This window comes from Alexandromys fortis, unplaced genomic scaffold (assembly GCF_014885135.2).
Source record: "Alexandromys fortis isolate MF-2015 unplaced genomic scaffold, M_Fortis_MF-2015_v1.1 scaffold_283, whole genome shotgun sequence".
Taxonomy (NCBI): Eukaryota; Metazoa; Chordata; class Mammalia; order Rodentia; family Cricetidae; genus Alexandromys; species Alexandromys fortis.
Window position 1 is genome coordinate 474,608 of NW_026068164.1, and position 21,362 is coordinate 495,969.

Below are 21,362 nucleotides of genomic sequence, written 5' to 3' on the forward strand. Positions count from 1 at the left end.
GGGGGGGGGGGGGGGGGGGGGAGAGAGAGAGAGAGAGAGAGAGAGAGAGAGAGAGAGAGAGAGAGAGAGAGGAGGTTTCGTGGTAGTTTGCACACAGGTTTCAGGAAAGTCAAGGTTGACTCACCTTTGTAACACAGGTGAGTTAGGCCCCAAACAGCCTTGGGGCTTACACTTCCCCATTCGCCGTAAGAAGCCAGTATCTTAGAGACTATCCCCTTCTTCTTTGCTGTTATGGTATCTGTTAAGACACTAGACCTGAGACTCTATGAGAATACCTTTATACAGCAATTGATGAGTGAAAACCAAGTGGAGAGCCTGGCATTGCGGTGCACACCTTCAATCCCCAGCACTTTGTAGACAGAATCAGGGAGACCTCTGTGAGTTTGAGGCCAGCCTGATTTACACAATGAGTTCCAGAACAACCAAGACTACACAGAGAGTCCCTGTCTCAAAACAACAAAAACAAAACTACGCACATGGAAATGCTTACAGCATTGATATCGGAAATAGATGTAGAAATTTGATGACGGACAGAAACCTTAACAAACAATCCAAAAGTCCTGTTCTGAATGAACATGTGGCAGTTGCCATATTTAGCCTCTAGTGAGAAAGTGAAATTAACTTGGTACCCCAACACTTCCCTCCTGACAAAGCATATGTCTAACATTACTGCTCTCATTACAAAGATCACAGCAGCAACTCCTTAACTCATTCTGCAACAGTAAATTGTGACAAACTGGTAAATATAATGAAAGGAAAGAAAACTACATATCCATTTGCTTTGTCGATGTTGATGTGAAAATTCTCAAGAAAATACTGGCAGAGCCGGGTAGCGGCAGTACATGCCTTTTATCCCAGCACTTGGGAGGCAGAGGCAGGCGGATCTCTGTGAGTTTGAGGCCAGCCTGGTCTACATACTGAGCGACATGGCCATCTCCAAAGATACACAGAAAAACTTTGTCTCCAAAACATACAAACAAAAAAGTAAAAAGAGAAAAAGAAAAGAAAACGACGTTGGCAAACCAATACCAATTAACAGATGAGATCATGGATAACAAAGAATTTATGTGGGAAAAATGGTTCAACATATAAATATTAATACTGAAAGATCACTTAAGGGCCAAATGAATGGCAAAGCCACACAATCATCTTAATAAACGCAGGAAGGCATTTTAGAAAATCTTTTAATTAGAAAGAGAAAACACAGAACTATCCTTGGTGTGACTTTTAAGGAATCTTAAGTAATCTGCAAGCACATGGACATTAATGAACAAGTCCTGCAAGTCTGTAGACTAAAAGATCATTACCCTAAAAGTAGCTGTCTCTGTATGCTACCACTGGACGAAATGAAAATAAAAGTCCCTTGGACTCAAAAGGACCAAGATGCTTAGAAAAGAAGCAGGCAGGTGTGTCAATGAAATTCATACAGAACCCTAGAAGACATAAAGGAAATTCTTGAAGACCCGTGTAAGAAGTGTACCTGGACTGACGACCCTCCGCTGTGAAGATTATCCTCAAACTAGTTTACGACTTCATGGAATTCTTACCAAAATGCCAGTTTGCCATTCTCCTAGACATTACCAAATTGTCTCTAAACTTTTCATGTGAAAATACAAGAACTCCTGAATAGCCAAAACACTATTGGGAAAAAAAGGAGAAATTTGAAGAAATCAAACTTTCTGGTTTTAATGTGGTATTTTAAGTTTGAAATAAAAATGTTTGAATGATTTATGCACTAAATGTGTACATACACTTTCTATTTAAATAGAGACACAGTAATTTGTTAGATATTGGCTAGAGTGCATCAAAAATGTACATTTTTGATATAATGCAATTTGACTTGGAAGGTTAGTCGATATAAAATTTTAGTTTATTTTCACCACATACACTATTTGGTTTGTAACTATTTCGGTCAAATGCTTAGCTGATGAATTCGATTCATCTGTATCTGTGCAGTGGAGTATTCCAAAAGATAATTTCTTCCATAATAACTTATAGTGAATTATAAAAACTCTTGACATTAACCTTAATAGTTTGATATTTTATCACTGTGAAAAAATACTTTTACAAAAATGAGTCCTTGTTTTGCTTATCTGATTATTCAAATCGTCAATGTGTGATAAGACCAGCTGTCTTCTAGTTTTGTTTTCATGACCCCACTCATGAAAAATATAGGATAATTGTACCAATTACGTAGTTTCAAACAGTAACAACACTGGTGAAGAAAACTCTGCATACACTTTAAAACGACTTTAGTTTGGAAACTTTAAATAGTAGTTAATTGGAAAATAGAGTTGTAAGAGTTTCACAAAAAAAGCCACAGGGTGGCGCTGCAGGCTAAGATTGGGCTTTAAAATCACTAAAATACCAGGAATCGCTTGTGAGAAAATAGAACAAAAGACGCAGGCAGAGCTTTGAAAGCACTACGGAGCTATGAAGGGGCTTGGACAAGGATATACTGGATAAATGTAAGATTGAGAAGAGCGTGTGAAGATCGTTCTTAAGAAAAGAAAAACCAGAAGCCAGCGTTTTAAAGCACTGGGAGACTGCTAAAGGATTGGATGCAAACAATCGCTTTCCCAACACGGAGAAGATGGAGAGAATTCACCCAAACAGGCAAGTCATGGCTTTTATATTTATGCTGGTTTGGGTTCAGGTTTGGAGTGAGCCAACAACTCGATACTTTATCTTGGAGGAAGCAGAAAGCGACTCCTTTGTAGCCCATCTGGCCAAGGACCTGGGTCTGAGATCTGGGGACCTGAGAGCCCGGTCTGCACGGGTGGTGTCAGATGATTACAAGCAGCGATTACTGCTGGATCCCGAGACTGGAGATCTGCTTCTGAGGGAGAAGCTAGACCGGGAAGAGCTCTGTGCCTCTGTGGACCCCTGTGTCCTGCATTTCCAGGTGTCTCTGGAAAAGCCAGTGCAGTATTTTCAAGGAGAATTACTGATCCAGGACATAAATGACCACTCACCAGAATTCCCAGATAGGGAAATGCTTTTGAAAATACCAGAAAATAGCCAGCCAGGCACTCTGTTACCATTGAATTTAGCCCAGGATTTGGATGTGGGCAGCAATGGGCTTCAACAGTACACAGTCAACCCCAACTCTCATTTTCATGTCCTCACTCGAAATAATAGTGAAGGCAAGAAATACCCAGAATTGGTGCAGGACAGAGCCCTGGACAGAGAGGAGCAGGCAGAGCTGAGCTTGACCCTCACGGCTCTGGATGGGGGCTCTCCACCTAGGTCAGGAACAGCCATGGTTCGAATCCTGATCCTGGACATCAATGACAATGCCCCTGAATTTGTGAAGACCCCCTATGAGGTGCAGGTCATGGAGAGCAGCCCCCCAGAATCAGAGGTCCTGACTGTCCTAGCACAGGATGCAGATGCTGGCAACTTTGGGAGAGTTTCCTATGGCTTGTTCCAAGCATCAGATGAAGTTCAACAGACTTTCTCAATAAACGAAATCACGGGAGAAATACGACTGAAAAAGGGATTGGACTTTGAAAAAATTAAGTCTTACCATGTGGAAATCGAGGCCACGGATGGAGGAGGACTATCTGGGAAGGGCGCTGTGCTGATAGAGGTGGTGGATGTGAACGACAACGCCCCAGAGCTGACCATATCTTCACTGACCAGCTCAGTCCCAGAAAATGCTCCTGAGACCATAATCAGCATCTTCAGAGTTGGAGACAGGGATTCTGGAGAGAATGGAAAGGTGGTTTGTTCTATTCCAGAAACCCTGCCATTCATCCTAAAATCCACTTTCAAGAATTTCTACACCCTGGTGACAGAGAGTCCTCTGGACAGAGAGAGCAGAGCTGAGTACAACATCACCATCACAGTCAGCGACATGGGCACACCCAGGCTCACAACCCAGCACATCATAACAGTGCAGGTGTCTGACGTCAACGACAACGCCCCTGCCTTCACACAAAGCTCCTATACCCTGTTTGTCCATGAGAACAACAGCCCCGCCCTGCACATAGGCACCATCAGCGCCACAGATTCAGACTCAGGCTCCAATGCCCACATCACCTACTCGCTGCTGCCCACTCAAGACTTGCATCTGCCCATCACTTCGCTGGTCTCCATAAATGCCGAAAATGGTCAGCTGTTCGCTCTCAGGGCGCTGGACTATGAGGCTCTGCAGAGCTTCGAGTTCCGCGTGGGCGCCACAGACCAAGGCTCGCCCGCGCTCAGTAGCCAGGCGCTGGTGCGCGTGCAGGTGCTGGACGCCAACGACAATTCGCCCTTCGTGCTCTACCCGCTGCAGAACGCCTCTGCGCCCTTCACAGAGCTGCTGCCCAGGGCGGCAGAGCCTGGCTACCTGGTCACCAAGGTGGTGGCAGTGGACCGCGACTCTGGCCAGAATGCCTGGCTGTCATTCCAGCTGCTCAAGGCCACGGAGCCAGGGCTGTTCAGCGTGTGGGCTCACAATGGCGAGGTGCGCACCTCCAGGCTGCTGAGTGAGCGCGATGCGCCCAAGCACAGGCTGCTGCTGCTGGTCAAAGATAATGGCGATCCCCCGCGGTCTGCCAGTGTCACTCTGCATGTGCTGCTGGTGGATGGCTTCTCTCAACCCTACTTGCCACTACCGGAGGTGGCGCGCGACCCCGCGCACGACAATGAGGACTTGCTCACGTTGTATCTGGTCATCGCCTTGGCTTCTGTGTCTTCGCTCTTTCTCTTGTCTGTGCTGCTGTTTGTGGGCGTGAGACTGTGCAGGAGAGCTCAGGCAGCCTCTCTGGCTGGTTGCTCTGCTCCCGAGAGACACTTTCCTGGACACCTGGTGGATGTCAGTGGAGCAGGAACCTTGTCCCAGAGCTACCAGTATGAGGTGTGTCTGACTGGGGATTCTGGGACTGGTGAGTTCAGATTTCTCAATCCCATGATCCCTGAACTTTTGGTTCAAGATTCTGGGAGAGAACTTAAGGAAAATCTCCATGGCAGGGAGAGCTTTGTTTTTAGCTAAGTCATTGGTTCTCAACCTGTGGATTGGGGGGGACGGACCCTTTGGGGAGTCGAATTACCCTCTCACAGGGGTTACACATCAGATATTCTGCATATCAGATATTTACATTATGAGTCATAACAGAAACATATTACAGTTATGAATTAGTAACAAAATAATTTTATCCTCCCAGGTCCCCATATCACAAAGAAATGTATTAAAGGGTCCTAGGAAGGTTGAGAACCACTGAACTAAGTGATGTAAATTCCTAAGTGTTGTACCATTGCTTTCTTTTAAGAAATGATCTTGTTTCTACAAAGTTCTCTACTAAAGTACATATATCCTTCATTGCGCTGATAGTTTCTTTTTTGTTGGTGTGAAAGTACTAGGCTTTTAGTTGTACTAAGCATATTTTTCTCTCTGCATATAAATATCTATTGGTAATTAATACTCCCATAGCCCTAAATAACCCAAATAGTATAAAATTTTCTTTGAGTGATACTCTTAATGATCTTCTGAGACGTTTTATTGCTCTCTCTCTCAAAAAAAAAAACTTGGATTTGTGGCACCTGCCCTTTCCGTCTATTTTTGTCTTTTCAAAGGTAGATTGCTTAAAATTACTTATGTTGTCTGGATCTTTCTACCTGAATGGAAAGCCACATTATGTCGTGTTCACTATCAGGCTACATGCCCTGAATAAGCAAATCGTAATGGAAAGTATATGAGCACCATGCATGCTAGTGGTCCTGTCTATTTGACTGCAAGTGTTCTGGAAATGATACCATTAATGTTTGAATTCTTATTTGACAAAAATTAAAGAGAAAATGTATAATTTCTCACCCCATTTAAAAATAAAACTGTTAAGTCACTGCTTTGCTATATTAATAAATTTATCTTTGGTAATTTTGATAATTAATCTCAGAATTCTATCTTTCTGAAAAAGGAAATTGTAGGGCTGTTGAGGGCATCATGTTTACCTTTTTCTTTCTCATACAAATAAGTCTATGTTTTAATTAGTGTGACTTTTCTGAACGCTTCTCTCACCTTTCAAATGAGGAAATTTATTTTGAAATTTGGCTATTCTGGTTGATTCTGTTTATTAGAAGTTTTCAGCTTTGTCACTTTGTGTTAGCTGGTGCCTTGGGTAGAGTTTATCAATCAGCAAATATTATTTTTGATGTTAAATCATTTTGTTTCATTGTTTAGTGTACCCTTCAGGTACTTTGGGTGAAACTGACTAATAATAATGAATAGCATTTCACTTGTTAATAAAGTGTAGCAGTAGCATACTCGTTGATTTGTAATTACAGCTTTCTGCTGTGTTCAGTAAGCCTGGTGAAATGCGTGCTTGGCTTCTAACTCATTACATGTCTGTAGATAAGACTATGTCAAAACTCTTTGAACTTTTGGCAGAAAATGAGCAATTGAGAAGCTTTTTTAATATCTTACCGTCTATTTCTAAGTCTTAACTATCAGTCTATGTGAAGTGAAGCAGTTGTAGTTTTGCCCAAATTCCTTCGCCACCAAAGCCACACAACAATGAAAAAGGCAAATTATGGCAGTTTAAGTTCTTCTTGAAACGTAGAATTTAGTTGTCATTCAACTAAAAAGAAATAAATAACCCTGAAAGTCAGTGAGCCCATTAGGAAAAAGGGTTTGGTGGGGAGGAGGAAGTAAGAGAGGAGCTTTGAGGTGTAAGGAAGGGCTAACCAATGTCTGAAGAGACAATGACTGGGAGTTCCTACCACTGGTGAGAGTCTTTGACTGTTCAGGGTATCCAGGGCAACCTCATCACGGTCTGTAAGAAGCAGAGCCTACTTGAGCATCTCACAGGAAAGGTGCTCAACACAAGATCCAGAAGAAGAAAAATATTAAATCAACCATATGAAGGCGATGTATTTCTTTTAAGGGAGCATCAGTAAAGCCAAGAACTGACTTGTGAGCATTAGTCAGAAAATCAAAGACAATGTCTTTAAATTCCTGGGGGAAAGTATTCCCGAGTATAACTCTAGCACACAGAGCCTTCAGAGTTGAAACTTCTCAGCAAAGACTGAGAGAAATCATTGACTCACATGGCACTGAGAGAAACACTTTTAATGGAGTAAGTAGGCAGAAGGAAACCATCCCAAATGAACTGCAGACTTGTGTCAAGAGGTAAAAAGTAGCAGGAAAGGTTACAAGTGAATATTGACCAGGTGTTGGCTCTATAAAGCAAGAACAGTGGTATCTTAAGATAATACAGAGGCAGAGGCATAGATGTGCAGAAAAATGAGAGAAATCAGAAAAAGCTCTTAAAATGAAAAGAGAGCGGATCTTGGTGGCACCCTCCTTCAATCTCAACAGTAAGGAGGCAGAGGCAGGTGGATTACTGAGTTGGAGATCAGCATGTTCTACAGAGTGAGTACCAGGCCAGCTAGGGCTCTGTAGTGAGACCCTGTCTCAAAAAAATTGGTTTTCTAAACCAATTATCTAATAGTCTTACTCCCTTTTCTTCTAATCATTAATTCATGATCATATTTTGTATGATAATTTTAGGGGAGCCTTTTAAGATTTTCTTTGAAATACCTTTCTGTTCACACAACTATGGTACATATTTCTTTATTTTTGCCATTTCAGTAGGCTTTCCTTAAGGATATTTTAAGTCTATTTTTAGAAAAAAAAACAGTTTTCTATTTGAGTTTTGTGTTTTTCTCCCTTCTCTTTATTATATCTCTCTGGAAACTTTATTTTTTGAGATTCTCATTCTATTCTCCATGTCCCTTGACTTTACGTCTTTATTTCTCCCTGCTGTGCCAGCCCACTGACTCTGTGTCACCTCAGCTTAACCCAAGACTGTCAGTCAGCAAATATGTAGAATTATTTTAAAGTTATGCTTATAAATTTGTTCCAATGATAATTTATTTCTAGCTTCATTATTTGTGACAACTAAAGACCTCATGTGATCTTCATATTTACCTTGGGATTGAGTCTGCATCTCTAAATCCTCCCTTGGTTCCTTTAGATATAAGCATCGAGATGACCACATCTTCATGATGGAGAAGTCATATATACACACACACACCTACATAGTCTACATGTACAACTTCTATCAGATAAATTACACCATCATGTATTGTATCTGCTTTCTGGCTATCATAGGTTTAATATGTGGAATTACTATCGTTAACCTTGGCTCTCTCTCCCTTCTTCATTGAGAAGTCTTAGTGCAAGGAGATCAGATCCACGAGAAAGCACTTCTTTTTCTCATACAATGGCTGCTGTTACCTTTCTTTTCCTCCCTGCCATCTCTGCTCTCCCTCTTGTTATCTCTTATTTTTCTCACTCCTCGATTTCTATGTCACTTGCACTGAAAGTTTAGAGTGAAGAAACACATTATATAAGAATTGTGTGCATGGTTAACGTGTGCAAGATATTTGGTAAAAAATAAAACTTGAATGTATTCAGGTGATGAAATCATCTGAACTAGTGGGCCGTGGTCTCTTTGATCAGTTATCATGTTTTTCCATACACAATGCATTTATTTTTGTTTTAATTAATCTTTGGATGTCAAAAGTTATAAGGAAAATATTGGTGCATTTGATAATTAATGTAGAATGCTATTTGAAATTCAAAACTGAAGAAAATATAAAATCTGATCAATCAAGTCTTAGATAAAGGTAGTATATAAATCTATTACACGTACTGAATTATTACAAGCAGGCATATGAGAACTAACACAAACATATAAACTTGTAGAAGTAGTCAACAAAGCACAACTCAGCTGGGTACCAGCATCTCTGAATGGGTTAGACATCCAGACTTCAAAAGGACACTGCAAGAAAGAAATGACACAACAAATCATTTTTCTTTTTTTAAAGGCAATCAAACCAGATATATGCAAGAGAAAAAATAATGAATTACTATTTCTAACACAAGTTCATTATTTGAAATTTAACCACTATAATATACCACTGCAATAGATAGAGGAGAAAAACAGAATGATTAATCTGAATGGGTACAGAAAAACTTTCTGAACAAAAACCATCACAATCAAATGGATAAAATGTTAACAAATGAATTTGGAAAGAAATTTTAAGTATGCTCAAAAGTATACAGTGTTAGATGTGGTGGCATATGCCTTTAATTTCAGTAGGCAGAAGCAGGTGGATGTCTGTGAGTTTGAGATCAACCTGGCCTATGTAGGCAGTTCAGAACAGTGCAGGCTGCACAGAAGGAACCTATTTCAGAAGAACTAAACAAATAAATATATAGTAAATATCACTGAAGGTAAATTATTGGCTAATTTATGAGGATAATCAACAATGAGACGAGGATGCCGACCCTGTCTAGTACCAAGATTGTACAACCAGTCTCATCTAGATGAATAACACAAAGAAGATGTAAAAGCCACAACAGAAGGAATAAAATTATATTTTAAATGATGAAATCATATATATAGAAGCCACGAAGACACTGCACTCAAAAGTCATCAGTGGAGTCAGAAATGCTAGTAGATGCAAAGTCAACAACATGCATGAGTTCTGTTTAAATGAAGAAAAAGTGAAAAAATTTAAAAGCATTTAAAATGACTTTCAAATATAGAAACCCTTAGAAACAAATCTAATTGGGAGTTGTAAAGCAGGAAGATCAAGCATTATTGAGAAAAGTATACAGATCTAAGTCAATTGAGGAATGCATAATAGTCTATTGGAAAGAATCTATGAATGAAATTTTGTTTACCTTTAAAACAATCAATAGAAGTTGTAAAATTGATATGGGATTCCCCTCTGCATGCTGTGATTATGTTTTATTGCCATTGGTTAATAAAGAAGCTGCTTTTGGCCAATGGCTAAACAGAGTAAATCCAGGAGGAAAATCCAAACAGAGATGCAGACAGATGGAGTAGGAGGGATTTATGAGAAGCCATGTAGCTGCTGGAGGAGACAGATGCCTCCGCTGGTGCCCACTAAAACTTTGCTGGTAGGCCACGACCTTGTGGTGATGCACATATTAATGGAGATGGGTTAGTTTATGATATAAGAGCTAGCTAGCAATATGCATAAGCTATTGGCCAAACAGTATTGCAAATTATATAGTATCTGAGTGATTATTTCATGGTCTAGGCAGCCAAGAACAAACTAACAACTTCCTTTAACATAAAATCTTAAGCAAAAGCTTCAACATTTCTTTGTGAATTCGATGGGGTGAATATATATTTTGTATTTATATACAAAGAGAAAAAATAAAGCAATCTTAATCCAAAATAACGCTGAGTATACTCCAACAATAGTGTAATACACAGAAGAAATAACTGCTGATACAGATTTAATTCAAATTAAAATTTCTGCTCTTCAAAAGATTCTACAAAGAAAATTTGAAAATGAAACAAAACAAAACAAACAAAAAAAAATAACAGACCAGGAAAAATTGCTGCCAGTGGATGTGTTTGATTAAAGAGAGCTATCCAGAACACATAAAGACGTACGAGACTCAACACTGAGAAAACAATATCGCGTAAAAATGTGCCAAAGATCCTAATACGTACTAAAAAAGACTCAGAGTTAGCAAGTAAGCACATGGGAAGAGACTCCATATCAATAACATTAGGCAAATGCAAGTAAGTTCAAGTAAAAAAGAGATAACTGCACAGCCATAATACAGAGCAGCCAGACTCCAAGCCAGACACCACCACCAGCTGAAGTGACAAGAAGCACAAAGGACCCTTATTCATGGACTGTGGGAATGAAAACAGTACAGCTATTTTAGAAGTTAGTTTTGCAACTTCTTGCAAAACCAAGCACATTTTTATTTTAATTTTTAAATTGTTTTTTTTTTTGAGTTATGTATTTTTCTCTGCTCCCCTCCCTTCCTCTCCTCTCCCCTTCAACCTCTCCCATGATCCCCATGTTCCCAATTTACTCAGAAGGTCTTGTCTATTTCTACTTCCCATGTAGATTAGATCTATGTAAGTCTCTCTTAGGGTCCTCATTGTTGTCTAGGTTCTCTGGAATTGCCAAGCATATTTTTTATGTATTTATCAAATTAGCCTAAATTTTAAGACTACATAAAAACTGGAGTGCAGTATTTATTGCAATCTTTTAAATCACTTGCCAAACTTTTCAGCGATCAAGATCCTTCAGTAAGTGAAACTGAGAAAGTCTGATGCAATCACAAGACATAAATCTTATTCAATATCAAAATGCAATGAACTCTCCATGAAAAGGCATTGAGGAAACTTAAACACATATTCATTGCAGAAGCAAAGCTGAAAAACTTTTAATACATAACATTTTAAAAAGACAAAAGCTTGCAGACAGTAAAAAAGATAAGTGAGCTGGGCAGTGGTTTCACAAAACTTTAATCCCAGCCCTCAGGGGGCAAAGGCAGGTGGATCTCAGAGTTTGAGGACAGCCTGATCTACAGAGTGAGTTCCAGGACAGCCACGGCTATGCAAAGAAACTCTGTCTCAAAAAAAAAATCAATAAATGATTTCCAGAGATTCAGAAAAGGGAGAGGAAGTTTAAATAAACAGATTTTGAAGATTTGGGACCAGAGGAACTACTTTGTGGTACTCTGAGATGGATGCATGTTGAACTAATCCAAATCTACATAGTGCAGAGTACACAGAGGGAATCCCAATTAAAGTGCTGGACTCAGGAAAAACTGTGCTAATATTGAAGCTCAATCAGTTATAAGAAATGTACCATTCTGGAGGGAATGATAGGAGGAAGGGTGTGCCCAGCTGTGGAGATTCTCTGTGTCTTTAATTATTTTTTCTGTGAATTTAAAATTCCTTAAAACTCATCATTTCAGAGGAAAACTTACTCTGAAGATAATAAAAACCTATTATAGAGCTATGAGAAATAAGAAAGCATAGCATTACTCTTTGATATTCAAGGCAAATGGAATCTTTGAGCTGATTCATGATCACATGACTTAGGACATTGTGACAACTCAGAAACAATGGGCAATGGATCATCTTTTCAGTACAGAATGCAAAAAATTTGAGAAAATAAGGACCCTAATATTATGCACTTGAGTTTGTGGTGATCATACATTTAAATGTGAAAAGTGAAAGTCACTCCAAGTTCACAAGATTTGCTATGACCTTGAGGATGGAAGGATTTAAATAGGAGAAAGGTGTTACTCAGAAATGGAAAATGTTGGCAGATCAGACTAAGTTAAAGATACTAACTTTTGTTTCTCAAAGACACCATAAGAAGGTTAAAAAAGAAAGCATAGTGAAAAAATATTTACAATATACATAAGCAAAAATGGGATTATACTAAAAATAAAGATTCTTCTGCAGACCAAGAAGCCATCAGACCAATGCCTCAGACAGAAAAATCTATAAAAGTCCTCACCATGAGAATGCATCTGAATGGTCAATAAGCATGTGAAAGTTTGCATCATTTCATTAAACCCCAGGGAAATGCTAATTAAATGTACACTATGGCATCCCTACTAGAGTGGTTAAAACAGGAACGACAGCATCAAATGTTGACAAGATTATGGAGCAGCTGGAATCCCCATGCGTTGCTGGAATTACTTTTTCACATTGCTGGGAATGAAACCCAAGCAAACATTCTATTATTGAGCTGCATCTCTATTCCTAGGTTTTAAAGAAAGACTGCTGAGAGAGTGACACACTATATATCCCACACTGGCCCTGAACTTGAGAGATATCCCATGTGTGTCTGCCCAGAGATGGGACTACAGGGTTGAGTCACCAGGGGCAGCTCAGCACAGCTAATTCTGAAAACTACTTCACAGTGTGTGCCAAGGATAAATGTATTTCTACACTATGATGGACAATAAACAGCTCTGATACATATGATATGCATATTTTATACCTGGAATGTTTGAAGGATTGTTCATGGGAGTAACATTCAAAATTCAAAGTGGTGGCACACGCGTTTAATCACAGAACTCGGAAGGTAAAGGCAGGCAGTTCTGGGAGTTCAAGTTTGGCCTAATCTACATAATGAGTTCCAGGACACCCAGGGCTATGTAGAGAGGTCTTGTCTAAAAACAAAACAAACAGCAAATAAAACTCAAACCTGAAACCCACAATGATCCTTAACTGGAGTATATGCAACTAATAACACAAACCTGGAGGAATGTCATAAACAATGAAAAGAGCATACCACAGATCCGCTACCCAAGGAGAATGACAGCGGGGAGCGATCCCACGACAGAGAGGTACTCTACTGGCACTGCTTTATAAAAGTTCTAAGAAAGGAAAAATATCCTATGGCAATAAAAGTCAGTGCAGTGCCGAGAACGAGAGTAGAAGCGGGGACATTATTTATTCAGGTAGGAGCTATTTATTCCTCTATATTAACTTCGTGACTCTTTGCTGTTCCGTAGACCTAAGTTCAGTGCCAGTTTTTGTATGTATGTAACATTTCAATGAAGAGTAATTTGGGAATATTCAAATATTTCATAGATAATCCTTTAGATTGAACCTCTGTATTAAAACGTCTTTTGATCAATATGCCACTTTGTTCATTTAAAAAAATATGTTCACTGAAAATTAACACATGTGTTAAAATTTCTGGTTGCTAAGATCAGAGCATGCAATGGGGGATAATTCTGTATCTGAAAGGGTGTTTAAACAGTGCTGAAACTGAGAACAAGTGGACCACAGTATTTGCAATACTAGAATAGTACGCAAGGTGGCGCTGCAGACTAAGAATTTGTTCCACAAGGGCTCCGAGAATGCCCAGGACGCCATTCCCCAGAATCAGAATGCTGAGTGTTCCAGGAAAGAAGGGGACATTTACTTAAGGTCTTGGGGGAAAGACTCCTGGAAGCAATTCAGTAAGATTTAATTGGCGGTTATTTCACCAAACGTTAACTGTGTGGATTGAGACAAGATTAAGAAGCAGGAGCACCATCTGGACCACATCTGAACAATGGAGACAGATCTAGCAAAAACATCAGAGAAAAGGCAAGTCGTTTTTCTTACTATATTGTTGCTTTTGTGGGAGGCTGACTGTAAGACAATTAGATATTCCATGCCAGAAGAAACAGAGACTGGATACTTAGTGGCTAATCTGGCAAAAGATCTGGGGCTCAGGGTGGAGGAACTGGCCACCAGAGGGGTGAAAATCTATCACAGTGGATACAAAGAGCTCTTACAGCTGGATTCAGAGACCGGGAATTTGTTTCTGAAGGAAAAGGCAGACCGCGAGGAGCTGTGTGGGGCGACAGAACCCTGTGTGCTGCACTTCCAGCTCATACTGGAAAACCCTGTGCAGTTCTTCCAAACTGACCTGCAGCTCACAGACATAAATGACCATTCTCCAGAGTTCCCCCAAAGGGAAATGCTCCTAAAAATTCAAGAAAGTGCCCAGCCAGGGACTGTGTTTCTTCTGAAGGCGGCTCAGGACCCTGACATAGGCAGCAATGCTGTTCAGAACTACACAGTCAGCCCCAACCTCCACTTCCATGTCCTTACTCCCAGTGGTGCTGATGGCAGGAAATACCCAGAGCTGGTGCTGGAGAGAGCCCTGGACAGGGAGGAGCAGCCTGAGCTCACTTTAACCCTCACTGCTGTGGATGGAGGGTCTCCTCCCAGGTCTGGGACCACCACAGTTCGCGTTGAGGTCTTGGACATTAATGATAATGCTCCCCAGTTTGTACAGTCGCTCTATGAAGTTCAGATCCCTGAGAACAGCCCCCTTGATGCCTTAGTATTGACGGTCTCTGCCAGGGATTTAGATGCTGGAATACATGGGAAAGTAGCCTACTCTCTGTTTCAAGGTGGTGAAGTTTCTCAACCATTTGTAATAGACCAAGTTACAGGAGAAATTCGTCTTAAAAGGGTATTGGATTTTGAGGAAACTCAGTATTATACCATGGAAATTGTAGCGGCAGACAGTGGAGGTCTTTCAGGAAAATGCAGTGTAGCTATACTGGTGCTGGATGTGAATGACAACGTCCCTAAACTCACCATATCTTCGCTCACTAGTTCCATCCCAGAAAACGCTCCTGAGGTTGTAGTGGCTGTTTTCCTTGTTTCTGACCCAGATTCTGGGGACAATGGAAGAATGGTGTGTTCTATTCCGAACGATCTCCCATTTCTCTTAAAACCCACTTTCAAGAACTATTACACTTTAGTGACAGAGGGGCCACTGGACAGAGAGAGCAAATCTGAGTACAACATCACCATCACAGTCAGCGACATGGGCACACCCAGGCTCACAACCCAGCACACCATAACAGTGCAGGTGTCTGACGTCAACGACAACGCCCCCGCCTTCACACAAAGCTCCTACACCCTGTTTGTCCACGAGAACAACAGTCCTGCCCTGCACATAGGCACCATCAGAGCCACAGACTCAGACTCGGGCTCCAATGCCCACATCACCTACTCGCTGCTGCCCACGCACGACCCGCAGCTGGACCTCTCCTCGCTCATCTCCATCAATGCCGACAACGGGCAGCTGTTCGCGCTCAGGGCGCTGGACTATGAGGCTCTGCAAACCTTCGAGTTCCGCGTGGGCGCCACAGACCAAGGCTCGCCCACGCTAAGCAGCGAGGCGCTGGTGCGCGTGCTGGTGCTGGACGCCAACGACAATGCGCCCTTCGTGCTCTACCCGCTGCAGAACGCCTCTGCGCCCTACACAGAGCTGCTGCCCAGAGCAGCAGAGTCAGGCTACCTGGTCACCAAGGTGGTGGCGGTGGATCGCGACTCCGGCCAAAACGCCTGGCTGTCGTTCCAGCTACTCAAGGCCACGGAGCCTGGACTGTTCAGCGTGTGGGCTCACAATGGCGAGGTGCGCACCTCCAGGCTACTGAGTGAGCGCGATGCGCCCAAGCACAGGCTGCTGCTGCAGGTCAAGGACAATGGCGATCCCCCGCGGTCTGCCAGTGTCACTCTGCAGGTGCTTGTGGTGGATGGCTTCTCTCAGCCCTTCCTGCCTCTGCCAGAGGTGGCGCGCGACCCCGCGCAGGATAATGACTTGCTCACACTCTATTTGGTTATTGCCTTGGCATCTGTGTCTTCGCTCTTTCTCTTGTCTGTGCTGCTGTTTGTGGGGGTGAGGCTGTGCAGGAGGGCCAGGGCATCCTCGCTGAGTGGCTGCTCTGTGCCTGAAGGACACTTTCCTGGACACCTGGTTGATGTCAGCGGCATGGGAACCCTGTCCCAGGATTATCAATATGAGGTATGTCTGGCTGGAGACTCGGGGACCACAGATTTCAAATTCTTCAACCCCATTATTCCCAATGGTCTGTTTCAGAACCCTTAGCTCACGTTCAGTATCCGAGAGACCTAGGGTTCTATAAACCAATCCGAATTTGTTGCTTGGTTGTTGATATTTTCCTTTGCGTTCAGTAATCTTTGAGACAATATGTTTCTACGTTGATTTTATCCCTTTTTTAAACGGAATGTTTTTTTTCTTTTGTGAGCCTTAATGCACTTTTTCCTTCACTAATTTGGGAGGGGGGTATATAACTCTGTTGCGTTTCTCTCGTCATTTCAAATAGTTTTCTTAGGAACTCATTTCTTCCTCTTCATTATAACCAGCATGGATTTCTGCAACACCCACTTCAAATGGTGTCTTGTTGAGGCTATGCATATAACTTGCTGTGTATCATTCATTTTGACTTTCACTTCTCTCCAGCTTGGTAAGTTTTCAGTGTTCAGCACCCATTGTGACACTTTCAGAGGTACACACACCACACCTTGATACCGTTCACTCATCACAGTCCTTAATCCTCTGATTTCCTCCCCATGACAACCTTAAGTGCCCCATTTTGGTTCCACCTACTTCTTGTCTTTTAGAGGGTGACCACTTAGCTTAAAAGATCTGTCGCTCCATGTCCCCCCCAATGACATTTTTGTTCTTGATTCCTGAATAAAATAACGCAATCGTGCATGTATGTGTTTCCCTCACCCACACTTCTGCACACAGCGTTGTGCACAGCTAATGAAGGGTGAGCATGAGATACAGTCATCTGTCACAGTTTTCCATGTTTTGTACATAAATGAAATGAGTATGTTGTTCAATTTGTCATCTTTACTGACAATCACAGTTACTATTTCAAGACACTGTTTGCTTAAATATGGCCAAAATGGCTTCTAAAGTGTACCAGAAATAACGTTGCTTGACCTAAGCCATTGCTAGTGACTGAATGTTCTTTCACCTTGCATGAGAAGAGATTTAGTGAGCCTTGTGTTTGGATGATAAGCTGATTTATAAAAGCTGTATAAACATGAGTGCCCATTAAACTTTCCACAAACTATGCAGATGAATGGATTTTAAGTGTTTTTAGTCTTTTTATCATTAATACTTACTTGCCATAAATAAGGTGACTCGGGGGAACTATTATCATTGCGTCCTATCAATGAGTTCTTCCTTTCTATTTCCATCTGTCATGATGTAGGATTGTTGGGAATGAAATCTTCCAATCCACACCAGTATCCTTCCTACAACATTTTAACTGAAGAATATACAAATATAGGAATTTATAATAGGAAAAAACACATCACTGGGGAATTTTAGTTTTTCTAAAACTAAAAAGAACATGTGGAAGCAACCAAAACCCAGAATATGGCTATTTTGAGTTAAAAAAATTATAAACTTTCACATAACCAACCATTTTTCTTGGTCAAATTTATTTAAAAATTATTTTTACTGTATTACCATCCAGATATATCTATCTAACATTCAAGTGTCTTGTCTACAAGAAAAATAATAGAACTTATAAAAACTTGAAAATTGTTTTGGTAACTCTGGAGAGTCAAGAATGGACACACATATGCCTGATGGAGTCACTTTATTCAGGCATCGAGAATGAAAATGTCATTTTGATAGACATGGAGCTGCAGATCATTTAAGCTAAATGGTCACTCTCTAAAAGACAAAAAGTACATGAAAGCAAAATGGGTGATTTAAGAGTTATGGGAAAAATACTGACATATTCTTAATCACTAATAAGTGCAGTTGTATAATCATAACCACTCTTCAATGCTTGCAAGAGTTGGGGAATCACTTTCCAAGGAGGAAGCTCTCTAGCATAAAAAATTTATATAAAAAGCATTGTGGTATAAATTCTGAATAACTGGGAAAACATCTTTTTGTCAAGCCTAAATATTTTGTATGAAAATTTTTGTCGGATTTTTATTCTTTCATACATATCTTCAATTTCTTGAAAATTATGCAATTCATGTGACAATTATTTTTGAGAGGTATTAGTATTATATAGAGTGTATATATCACACTAGTGTGGGAAGGGCTCTATGCTGATAATCTATCTACAGCCTGAAGACAAAGAAGATACTATCAGTAGGGATGCCCATGTGTGTGAGTGTGTGTTTGTCTGAGTGTGCCTGTGTTTGTGTGTGTCCAAAGCCTGGGGCCCATGGTGTACAAGGTGTGCCTTCAATCACTGATCTGCAGCCCAAGCCCTAGATCCTATTAAATTAATAATTTAATCTGTGGATGGACTATATTTATATGTAGAAAATTTCCCAAGCTGATAAGATAACCTGGGCTGAATTTGAAGTCATAAAACAGTAAGTCTTGGTTCAAAGTTATTTTTATTTCTGGGCACTTAAAAATCATTTAGCCATTTATTTGAATTGTTTTCCCAAACTACAGCTATCACCTATATTTTGAGATAGGTTCTTACTCATTTCTCTGTGTAGCCTAGGCTTGCTTCCAACTCTGCTAACTGTTGTTGCACTTTGGGGGCATTTTTCAAACTGCAAATCTGATATCAGCAAAAGAGATGACTTTGTTTATCAATTCTCCAGTATTAAGGTTACTATCATTTATGGACAAGTTGGTATTATTGATATTTCAGTGTTTGAAGAGGAAACAAAATTAAACAAAAATTGAGTTCTCTTACTGCTAAATAACTTCAGTAGACAACAAATAGTCTCAAAGAGCTCTTTTGGGTTTACTTTGAGTTGAGCTTTTAGTACATCACACAATGTCTCATTCAAAACTAGTGCTCAGTTTGCTGTCGCTGGATAATAAACTTGAAACCATTAGAAAATCAATGAATTTTCTGAGGACTTAAAGATTTATCTTAAACTTATCTACACATCAAATCAAAAGAACAATTCACTGGGCGGTGGTGGCACATGCCTTTTTAATCCCAGCACTTGGGAGGCAGAGTCAGGAGAATCTCTGTGAGTTCAAGGCAGGCCTGGTTTACAAGAACTAGTTCCAGGACAGCTAGGACTGTTACACAGAGAAACCCTGTCTCAAAAAAAAAGAACAATTCATATTCAGAAAAGGGGACAACAATTTAATTTTGTCAGAATAACACCAATCTCTATGGAGCTGGTTTCCCCCAAAACTCAGAGAACTGTAAAATAATGCATTAATCTTTAATTTAATTCCAAATTGAGCTTATTAATGTCTTTAATTTCAGCGATGGGGAGAGATTCAATACAAGATTTTTCTGCCTATCCAATTAACTCTCAGAAAACTCTTTTCAGATTCCTGAATCTATAATCCGAGCTTCTATTGCCCTCTGGTTACTATTGAAAGCACCAAAATTGAATGAAAATTTCAAGATTGAGATTCAGTTACTCATTTTCAAAACATAATTTCATGGGTATATACTATCCCTCATTTTTATTTAAAGACAACAAATCAGGAATTAGACACTTTCTTGAAAACCCACTGTCCAATTTTAATGCAAAACGATAATAGTTTGGTTAATGATATCCTTAAGAATGAAACCATGTTCTACTGCTCTTCCGTCACACAATACTATTGATTATATGTGCGGTGTCACCAGCTTCTCAGTTATTATATGTAAATCCCTTTTCCTTCCACACTTGCTTTCCCCCAGTTTTATTAGAAAAGTGATAAGTCTCATTTTATTTTAGATGACTTCATTTATTCATCACATTCTGACATTTGCTATTCCAGACTCAAGAGTCATGTAATACACGGCAGTTTCTATAGCTCTCCTCCCCCTTTACAACAATTCCACTTGGCGTATTTTATATCAACCAGCACTTACCTCCCAGTGGTCATCTCCTGCTTTTGATTTGGACAAATCAAATCTCTTTCATCTGCAGCCTTTCCATGTGGTTATGGCTCTCTTTGTCCTAGGGGAGAGAACAAACACTGAAGCTGTCTAGTCGACTTTCCATGGCCTTAGTCATCCTCAGTGATAATGTTTTATCGGCTTCTTGCCTTCTTTTGGAAGTTCCTTCACGCTGTCCTGGCTTCACACTGACCACACTAATGCTCTTTAAAATAGAGACTGGAGTCTCATAGTCATTTGCACTCAGATTTCAAGGGACCCAAGTTTTAAATAAAGGGGTTGGCTCAACTTTGTCACACACGGGTAGAAGTGCTGTTTCATTCTTGTACTTGTGTGTGAGTGAGACCCAACCTGCCTCGGGGCTTACAATTCTGTGTTTTCTCTAAGAAGCAATGGCCTCAGAAAATGTCACCTTCCTCCTAGATGTTATTGTGTCCTTTAAGGTGCTAGAATGAGATCCTGTGAAAATATTTTTCTAACTTAATCGATGAGTGAAAGTCACATGGAGAGTCGGGTGGGATGACCTTTCATCTCAATGCTGAGGAGGCAGATGCACGTGGATATTTGTGAGCTAGATGCTTTCCTAGTCTACGTAATGAGTTCCAGGAAGCCAGTGCTACACAGAGAAATCCTGTCTCGGAATGAAACTAAACAAAGCAATGCAAAACAGGACAAAACAACACCACACACACACACGGCAAACTCACAGCAGCAATCTAGGCAATAAATGTGCAAATTTGATTATGCTCTGCAGCAGTAAGCTACCACCCAAAATTCCTGTTCTGAATGAGCAGTTGCTGTATTTATGTTCTCATGAAAACATGACATGAACTTGATACTTCAAATACGGGTCCCTTCTCATAAAACCATATATCGAATATTACTGTTGGAAAAAAATGAAGATCAGATCAGCAACTACTAAAAAACTCATTTATGGGAGGCAACTGTGACAAAACTAGGCTAATATAAAAACGGGAGAGAAAGTTAGGTACCCATGCGTCTTTCCAGCATTGATTTGAAAAGCCTCAACAAAATACTGGCAAAGTAACACCAACACCGAATGAGATTGTACCCTGTAGTTGCAAAGAATTGGCCCAGTAACGTACTGACTCAACACAGCAATAACATTGAAATAGGCCTTGTGGGCAAAAGGACACAATTTTCTCAATGCACAAAACATTTTAGAAAATTAATAACTGGAAAATAAGACATCTATATAGCTATAGATGGAGTAACCTCACATCATAAATAATCTACAAAAATGCAAACACTGATAAAAAATTCAGCAAGTGTGTAAAAGGCAAGATCATTGCCTTAAAATAAACTATTTCTGCATATTAGCATCGGACAAACCAGGAACGAAGAAAAGTTTCTTGGACTCAAAAGGAAGAAGAATCTTAGA

General features: G+C 40.4%; 2 protein-coding genes across 2 annotated transcripts; both read left to right on the forward strand.

Annotated features, from left to right (window-relative positions):
• Nucleotides 1-2,355: 2,355 nt before the first annotated feature.
• Nucleotides 2,356-6,664, forward strand: LOC126491976 (protocadherin beta-4-like). The gene has a single exon (XM_050128038.1). The coding sequence runs from the start codon at nt 2,594-2,596 to the stop codon at nt 4,979-4,981; it is 2,388 nt and encodes a 795-aa protein (XP_049983995.1). The 5' UTR covers nt 2,356-2,593; the 3' UTR covers nt 4,982-6,664.
• Nucleotides 6,665-13,681: 7,017 nt separating this feature from the next.
• Nucleotides 13,682-18,970, forward strand: LOC126491981 (protocadherin beta-6-like). Its single transcript, XM_050128042.1, has one exon. The coding sequence runs from the start codon at nt 13,858-13,860 to the stop codon at nt 16,195-16,197; it is 2,340 nt and encodes a 779-aa protein (XP_049983999.1). The 5' UTR covers nt 13,682-13,857; the 3' UTR covers nt 16,198-18,970.
• Nucleotides 18,971-21,362: the final 2,392 nt, after the last annotated feature.

Excerpts from the sequence above, each read along its gene's own strand:
- LOC126491976 (XM_050128038.1), top strand. The coding sequence starts at position 2,594 with ATGGAGAGAATTCACCCAAACAGGCAAGTCATGGCTTTTATATTTATG.
- LOC126491981 (XM_050128042.1), top strand. The coding sequence starts at position 13,858 with ATGGAGACAGATCTAGCAAAAACATCAGAGAAAAGGCAAGTCGTTTTT.